Source organism: Colossoma macropomum, unplaced genomic scaffold (genome assembly GCF_904425465.1).
Source record: "Colossoma macropomum unplaced genomic scaffold, Colossoma_macropomum, whole genome shotgun sequence".
Lineage (NCBI taxonomy): Eukaryota > Metazoa > Chordata > Actinopteri > Characiformes > Serrasalmidae > Colossoma > Colossoma macropomum.
Genome location: NW_023494793.1, coordinates 11,727,177 through 11,736,591, shown reverse-complemented (window position 1 = coordinate 11,736,591; position 9,415 = coordinate 11,727,177). Strand labels below are relative to the sequence as shown.

The 9,415-nt window shown below is 38.2% G+C and overlaps 1 protein-coding gene across 1 annotated transcript in view; it reads right to left on the bottom strand.

Moving 5' to 3' along the window:
- Positions 1-521: 521 nt before the first annotated feature.
- Positions 522-9,415, bottom strand: part of gfpt1 (glutamine--fructose-6-phosphate transaminase 1) — a 50,462-nt gene continuing 41,568 nt past the window's right edge. The window contains exons 17-19 of the mRNA XM_036578502.1: positions 8,712-8,879; positions 6,651-6,812; positions 522-4,730 (exon numbers count right to left, since the gene is read on the bottom strand). Of these exons, the coding sequence (XP_036434395.1) occupies positions 4,686-4,730; positions 6,651-6,812; positions 8,712-8,879 (375 nt within the window). The 3' untranslated portion in view covers positions 522-4,685. The remainder of the gene's footprint in view (positions 4,731-6,650; positions 6,813-8,711; positions 8,880-9,415) is intronic.

Here is a 9,415-nt window from a genome sequence, read left to right as displayed (position 1 = left end):
ACTGTTCACAGTGGTGGTGACAGGAACCACACAGATCTAAAGACATCTGAAGCTTGTAAAGGCTACATCACAGAAAGCTATCATGAATATGTTGACTCATGTCTGAAACACCGTTTTGAGCCAAAATGTATTTTTTAAAGTCCATTCATTGCGGGGAAGTACATGCAGGACACAAGGCCAAAGAAAACACATACATTCAGGTTTTAGCATTATCAGCGTTACATATAAAACATGTAGGTTTGCTGGATAGTAAGTAAAATGGCTATATTTGGTTGTAGACATTGCAACCCCTGGTTTCTATCACAACCACTGTAAAGAAATCTGAGGCTTTTTTATACAGTGAACTATTTCAAACCACTCTGAAGAAATTTCCGTCATTTAATTAATGCAAAAATTTTGGAAAAAAAAACACTGGAGGTCCCTTTGACTGACTTGGACTTTCATGCTTTATAGAAGCACTGCTTTATCTGGATCTTGTGGTACTTTTATACGGCACACAACAGACAAGGGAACGATGGGAGTCGTATTCAGAATTTTATTGCAGCTACTCTGGTTGTAAATAAAATCCCACAACCGCATCCCAAACATAGCGGATTGAGACAGTGCCATCACCTTAATTAGGGAATATGGCTGCAAAACTCATTACAAGAAACTAAGCAGCATTTATTAACAAGTGTTACTCACTCTGCTGTAAGGCCCACGGAATCTTCACTTTCTTTCATACCTATAAATGTGTAATGGAACTAGCAGTGGGAAAGCTTTGTCACCCCAGTTTGTGAACCTGATTGCAAGGCTTAATATTAAAGTGAAGAAGCAGACGCTCAAAATGAGGTTATGAATATGGTAATATATTAATAATAAATGTTCTTTTTTCCCCCCATCCTGTACTCTGAGTGACCTGAAAGGCTTAACAAAATCAGCAAGAGCACCTCATCCAATTCGCCATGAAATTCCACAGAGGGAAGGCCAGGATGTTGAGAACTTGCTTTTTTTCTTTTTCTTTTTCTTTTTCAAAAGCCTTTCCAAGAGTTTTCTGAAGTGCCTGAGAGGACAAATTAAACTCCCTCATGAAACAAAGCAAATAAAAAGCCAGAAAAAAAAACTCTAATTATATATTTGCCCCCTTGACATCCCAAAATCTACCGCTTTTAAGCAACCCCAAGGGAAGCACACCTTTGGTTACATACGAGTAGATGCTTTTGGCTTCAACCCGTCTGATCCTTCTGAACAAAATATTGAAGTGAGATGTACTTCTGTATATAATCAACACTGAACAACACAAAAGGGGCGGTCGTGGAACAGAGGCAGATGTGACAGTCAAACATTGAGATTATAAACAAAGTAGATATATAATTATAATAATTACAGTAAAAATACAATAACCCTTCTGTACCAAGTAACAATAGAACACAATAGAAAAACAAGCACAAATATAAAGCAAATGGTCCCATGGTAACAATCAAACAGGAGGAAGGTGGCACGGTATGGGGTAGCTTTGTGTATTTCAGAAACAAAAAAACAAACAAAAAAAACATTCTTCATGTTTTCGGTTGTTCCTACTTCTGTTGGCAATCACACTGTAAACTTGAGATTCTTCAAAGTAACAATGTCAATGAAAAAAATACAAAAAAAACAATCTGCAAAAATACTCAAGGGGTGGACTATAAAGCTCAATTTGTGAATTAGCGAACGAATGTAAGGAATTGAATGAAAGGAATTAACCTTTACGTTCTGTGTCTGTATTGTGTCATGCCTACCACGTCCAATAATTTCAGCATGTTTCCCTGTTCTTCCACACTCAGGTCTTAAAGCTGTTCTTATGAAGTTTTACCAAACTTTCGAACCCTGGAGCAACAGCGTAAGTAGTTCAGGTTGCTTTCACCTTCCATATGTTTTTATCCATATGGGATTAGGCAGGAGCAGAGAACGTGTAGTGAGGAGATTTACCACTCAGTACTATCTTCCATGGGAGTCTGACAGTAGAGGGTGCTCCCGAGCGAGTCCAAATTGAATGTGTTCCGATAGTGCTTTTGTGTAGTCGAAGTTTTAAATCCTTATTCAGTCATTTTCTGAACACAGAACACCATAGAATAATTAAACAGCATATTTCTGAGCCAGTTATAGGACTTTCTAGCAGTGTCTTATGTACATTCACGACGTCATTGAGTATTGAACCGTTGCACTCAGTCAATGAGCTGATCAGCTCGCCAACCAATCAGCACTCAGTAGCAGCAATGCCAGCGTCCTACGGCCCAGAACTCTTGCTATACTTGTAAGTTTTCTTTGATTTTTACTGGAATATATCCTTCTACTTCCAAAATTAAGGTTCCTGTGCAAATGGCTAAAACACTAGACCATCTTTGACAGATTTAATTATACTGCTTTATTTACAAACATCTTTGACTGAAGAATTAAAAAAATTACCTGTTTTGAATGAATTAATAAAATTCAGCAATGGCCCATTGACTTCTCTTATAAGTTTAAAGTGAACAGGTCTTCAGGAATAGGGAACAGGCCAAATTTACTGTCCGTGGTAACTGATCATTCGCTACAGATGCTGCAGATAGAGATCAGGTTGAAAAAAGCTGGACTTTTCCTTTAATGTACTGCAGCATTGAAATGAACAAAATTCATATGGCTTCACCTTAAAAGTTGGCAAATCGATTAATTCAGCTTCATAATACACCCCAAATTGCATTTAATCTCAAGATCAGTAAAGACTGTAACAATGATAAGTAACTATGCTGGGGAAACTATTCAAGTAACTACAGGAAGCAGAATATCCGTGTGGTCATGATTTCACTGTTCAGCTATAAAGTTCTTCCAAATAAAGTGATTAGGCACCAAAGAAAACCACCACACACTGCAACACAGTAAAAGAGTAACATCTGGATTCCCTGCTTTCAGTAACTAGTAACACCACTCTTAACTGAGCAGTGCTTGACTTCTCTTTCAAATCATCATCACATTATCACCAGCATGCCAGTGTGACAACATCTCCAATTTGGCAAAAGTGCATCACATTTGTGACATCTAATCTACATTAGATTGGGCATCATCGTCAAAAAAAAAATGATGCATGCATTTACTTCATGTATAAACTCTTTAGATGTTGTACTTCACATACGCACTTCTCTTCATAATGAACAGAAGACCTGTTCATTTGTTCTGACTCTATTCAAAGACACTGACCATAAAGTCTTCAGACCTCTGCCACCTAATAAAGCTCTCACTGAGCTGTGGGAGACACAAATTTACTCATCGACAGTGAAGAAGTATGGACAGATAACTACCCAGAAAACTACACATCTGTCTCGGAATGCATTTAGATAAACTATTAGACAACATGTGCTGAAATAATCCATCCCAATGACTGTAACAGCATTTCTAGCTACTATGTCATATGCAAAGGTCTGAACACCCCCATCTGTCCGTGTTGTTGATTTTCTAAGTGAAAATATGTCAACACATCCTCTAGAGGGAACTTAAATATGGCTTTTTCAGCAAACTTTAGTGCATAGTTTATATGTATTTTTGTGTTTAACATATCAGAAAAATTAAACATAAAAAATAAAATGTGCCATAACTTTTACACAGGCCACATTTTCTGGATTATGTAGCAACTAAACAGTAACTGTGCATTAAAATGTGCAGAAGTGTGTTCTCTGTGGATGTGCTGACTTGACCAGGGGTGTCAACACTTTTGCATATGACTGTATGGAGGCATGATATAGGCTAAATACTAGTACTGCGATTTTATTGTTACATATTGCGATTGTGATGCGCCTCACAACACATTAAAAACGCATATTGATGCATCAATAATATGACCTGGCTAAAGATTAGCCTGCTTTTTTACCAATATAATTTACCTTTATCAACACATCTGGGGCTGTGATTGGTTAGAGCCTTCTGCAAAATGCTAGTATCACAATAATATTTTACAAACAATGTGCTGTGCAGCTCTACCACCTACAATGCTAATCTCCGGAAATCCGAACATCAGCAGAGGACATACCATAAGTAAACGTTCTGACTGAATGAACACACACAATGCAAACTATGACCCTGATTGTTTTTTTTTAAGGGGTTTAACTTTTCCCCTGCTAAAGTGTCACATTATCAGTAAAATTGTTCCTGGTACTGCACAAGTATCACGGCTCAAGTCACTAAATTCTGATCAGGGCTTTTAGCCAAAGTAGCAAACTGAAGCCTTACTCAACATTATCACTATTTATGCTAATAAAAGCTAATTACAATTATCTACGACAGGGATCTTTGAAGTTTGGCATTTGGGGACCAGACTAGCTAAACCAAACAAGCACAAAGGTAATAAGGTTTAGGACAAGTTGAGGATTTTTCTACAAACACAAACTATTAAATATCTAGTTAGCCCAACAGAGAGCATAGCAAAAAATGGCCACCCCATACCTTACCACCAAAAACAAACAGGACAGTACAATCAACAGCGCCACTCCTCATCACATACAGACAGACAGGTTCAGTTGAGGCTCATAATATGAAAGAAACAGACAAAGTAAAAAGACTTTGATGAAACCTGTATAAAAGGAAGTGTGCTGGATTGTTTTCATTATGTTTTAGTATTTTGTTGTATGTGTGTGTGTGTGTGTGTGTGTGTTTGTGTGTTGTAGGTCACGTTCTTGGGATGATGAAGCTCGAAGGTTCTACTCCACTGTGACAGATTTGGCCAAGTTTCTTGGGCAGTCCACCTGCACGGAGGAGGGGAAAGAATGAGAAACTGAAGCAGTAAAGATACAGTGCACTGATATGCCTTTAATGAGGTTTAATGGGCTATGCATTACATGAATGGGTCCACATTACAGGCCTCATTGCTCAAATCCAATTTTCAGATCTTTCTGCTGATCTTTCTGCCCTGATGGTTCATCTTAGTTCATCTAAGTGATCCATATCTGTCACTGATGCGGACACATCTGTGCCCTGAAACGACCCGCATATGCATGGTTTATTTTGTTAAACCCGGTTCTGACAGTGGGTGATCTACATTAAATCTACATTACTGTTCAGAAGTTTGGAATCACTGTTTACAATCAAATAAATAAATAAACACATTTTGTTGAAGTTACATGTATAAAATGATCCCATTATGATACTACTACTCTACAACTCACTTACATGAAACTTTGAAAAGGATTTCGCCATAACAGCATGTTTTTTTTTTTTTCACAAACACTCCGCTGAGCGATACAGTGTTTGTTTTGCTAAGCAACGGGTTTGACAGCTGTAGGAGACGCTCAAGCCATTTGAACGTTTTACTTCTTACTCTGCCACAAACAGAAAATGGACACTTTTAAGATCACATTTGACCGACAGTCTCTTGGTCAGTCTCTGAAGATGAGACTACACTAAATTCACAAACTGTCAGTTAGTCAGTGTAAGGAGCTGGAGAACGAACTGCTGGCTGTGCAGCGAGTGGGCGGAGCTCGTTACTCTGACGTAGCAACAAGCTGCTTGTTAAGGAACTAAAATTTGGCAGAAGGAACTGCGAACATTACAACATATTAAACAACAGTTGGTTCCGCTATGCAAGCTGATTGGTTGAGAAGTGTCCTAAACGTGCTGTTATTTCGCCATAACATTTTTCACAAACACTGTATTGCTCGACTGGAATTAGCCAGAAATGAACCGAGTACCATTCGCCAAACGTGTAGTCTTATCTTCAGATGTCTGACCAAACTGGACTGAGTCATAAAACTGCCGCAATTGAGACTGTGCAGCGAGTGAGCGGAGTTTGTTACTCTGATATAGCAACAAGCTGCTTGTTAAAGAACTATAATTTAGCCGAAGGAACTGCGAACATTAAAACATATTAAACGCTGCGTTCACAGTCCCAGTTTATTTATTTATTACTTTACTTATTTAACTGTTGTATAAAAGCAATAGAACCCTCGAGGTCATGTGTTATCGCTATAACGTCACGGCTGTGATGATCTGCGACCAAATAACAGCCGTGATGTTATTTCACAATAACACACTCCCTCTTGTGTTCTATTGCTTAATTAAATGCCACGTTCACGGCCCAATTTATCGGTTTCTTACTTTATTTATTTAACTGTTGTATGAAAGCAAACCAAATCACAGCTGTGATGTTATTCGCGATAACACACGACCTTGAGTGTTCTATTGCTTAAATAACTGGGAAAGCTGTAGAACATTGAGAATAAAGTTATAATAAAATGACATTCAGAATGCTTTGTGTTTGAACAGTGGTAATCAAATCCCAAGCAGATACAATACATAAATAACTACAGTATATCGTTTAAAGCATTCTTGATGTTGATATTCCCCAAAAAAAGTCAAATACTGAATAAAACATCTTGAAATACCTTTTGGTGTCTAGCGTATAGCATTTTAATCTAAACTCTTTAGGGTATGAATAAAATAATGCTAAATCTGTTATTATGACAACTGATCCCAAAATTCTTTTTTGAGAACACCACATTTTTGTGTTCAGAGAGCTCTGAAAAAATTCAGATGTATCAAATTTAGGCAAAAAATCAGATTTGTATCACTTCAGGCCTGTAGAGTGAACACAGCCTTAAACAGTGTGTGAGAGAGAGAGAGAGAGAGAGAGAGAGACTGAGGTGAAGCATGTGTGTGCGTTCTCTCACGTCGTATCCGCGCAGCACGGCCAGGTGGAAGGACAGCAGCTGCAGTGGGATGACGCTGAGGATGCCCTGCAGGCAGTCCACACAGTGAGGCACTTTAATAGTGCGGCTGGAGTTGTTGATGGTCTCACAGTCATCCTTATCACAGATCACTATAGGGCGGCCCTGTAGAGAGACCACACACAAACCACATCCAGGGGGATTAGCAGTGGAAGAAGTCAAGCTAGACGGCATATGAAAGAAATGGCTGGCCTTTTTGATAATTAATTGGGCCGATAATTTATAGTATTATTGAATATCGTGGTAATTTAAATAAGCGCCAATATTATGCTAATGATCATTCACGCAATCATGCTTTCATGTGCCACATTATTTATTTTACCATTCCCTTTGTACAACTATTCTAATCTAAGGTCAGTTCAAAAATGTGTATGCAACAGAAAAGACTACACTTAATTATGGACCAGAAAACATCAGTAACTAATTAACTACACACATTCATACCTTACGGATTTTCAGTCTGTGTGCAAAGGTTTGGGCATCCATGGTCATATTTGGTGAAAATACAGAGAAAACACTTCTGCACATTTTACTGTACAATTACTGTTTATTTGCTAAAATAATACATTGGGATATATATATACTGTGGCCTGTGCAGGTTTTGGCATACTGTATGTTTAATTTCTTTTCCATATGTTAAATTCAGAAAATAAACAGAGCTTGTGCATAGTTGCCATATTTAAGTGTGTTCCTTGTAGAGAAAATGTTAACTTATTTCCAGTTCAAAATCAGCAAAACATGTCATTTCACAAGGGCACGGGTCGCAACCCAAATGTTAAGACGAGCTATTTTGCCATTTCAATAAAAATCAAACCACCTTGCGAGCCACAACATGTTTTGTCCATTTTACCATCTTAGCTGTAAATATGTCTCAGTATGTGCTGATGTGCTAGTATAGAATAAAAAATAGAAACGAAAATGCAAAGTTACTTTTCTCTGCTTTAAGCTTTATCTCAGCTATAGCTGTTTTTCTCACATCTCCAGCAGGAAACTTTTCCACAAAAGCTGAACAGTTTCTCTTAACGTTTGATTTTTTGCAAGGCTGAAGCCGCTTCTCATTCGCCAGCTTCTTGTTTGAATTTTTCTGTTCCACCTTAAATGGTGCCTGAGGTGCCAGAATGTAACTGCTGCACCATTTAAGATGGAACGGGAAAATTCGAACAAGAAGTCAGCAAACGAAAACCTGACTTCAGCCTTGCGACTTTTTAGTGTTTGAAAGTTTCTCGTTGCAGATTAAATGTATCAAGCAAGAGTGCTTACAAGTGCAAATAAGTCCATTCGTCACCAAATTATCGATGCTTGTCTTAAATCTCTCTCTTTGCCATTTTGTTAGCTACTAACTAGGCCAAATCATTGTCTGTGTTACTATGCTGACCAGCAGTCCGCTCGCCAATCATAAGGGTTAAAGGGTGAATTAGCAGCTATACACTAACTCCAGCGTTTACAACCATTTATTGTTAAAACTGTGTTTGAACGATCAGCAGAGCTTTATTTTACTGCAAAGGAGGATTATTTTATTTTTACTGAAAAATCTAGTTCTGCTGTGGAGCGGCAACAGGGCAGTAAAAAAAACCCTCTGCTGCTGACCCCTGAATTGGGGTGTTCATGGTTTTCCACATGACTGTGCAAATAAAACAAAGAAACTCTGGTACATGAGATCTGCTCTGTGCTAAGTAAAAGGAGAGGAAAATGGACGAGCTTGTCCAGAAGAAGACTGCCAACATGCTACTTTGGCAAAAGCAGAGCACCACTGGATTTTAAGTGTTACATAATGTCTGTGCAAAACACTGCAGTTATTAATGATGTACCGATATGGCTAGCCGGCCAGTCAGCCAAACATACACTTTAGAAATATTTCAGGAGTATATATGAATTAATTGTACAGTGCACAGTAAGCGTACTCTATAATACAGTGGTGTGGCTGTCCTGCCACTGCCTGTAGCAGTACATTTCAAAACTACTGTATGTTATGTTTATGGGTGTGTTTGCTTGAGACATGCTTACCTGTCTCGCCACCACCTGCTGCAGAGCATTTTGGCACTTGATGTAGGTGTGGTCTCTCATGATGATCATAATGACAGGCATTAGCTTGTCCACCAGAGCCAGAGGACCATGCTTCAGTTCTCCAGCCAGGATTCCCTCTGAGTGCATGTACGTGATCTCCTTTATTTTCTACAATAACACACATACAGCAGGCATTAATAGTACTGCTCAAAGTAGGAGTTCAACACTTACAAATTACACATTAGTGGCATTTTACAGATGTTTTGATATGACTGATTCATCTAACCATATTTGATGATCTGATGTATTTACTGTACTCCAGAGCATGTAGGTGGTGCTGTGTTACTGTGATAAAGGTATCTTTTATCCTTTATTCACTATACTGCATTTGCAACCTTATAGAAATGTAGTGCTAACTCTCCATAATGCTAATTCAGGCAGATTCAGTCCAAATGTACACAATTTACAAATAAAGACTATAAATGTATTGCATCTGCAAATATGTTCATTAATATCGAATACTGGCATCGGCCCTCAATTGCCAATTGGTGATTTCCTACATATGAGCCTTTTAGACTGACTCAAACCTACTGCAACAGCAAACCCAGCTAACATATATGCTTAAAAAGCCTAAAAATATGTTAAAGTGATAGCTTGGTTTAAAACTAATTTATTTTCACCTTACCCCAAATGTAGACGATCAG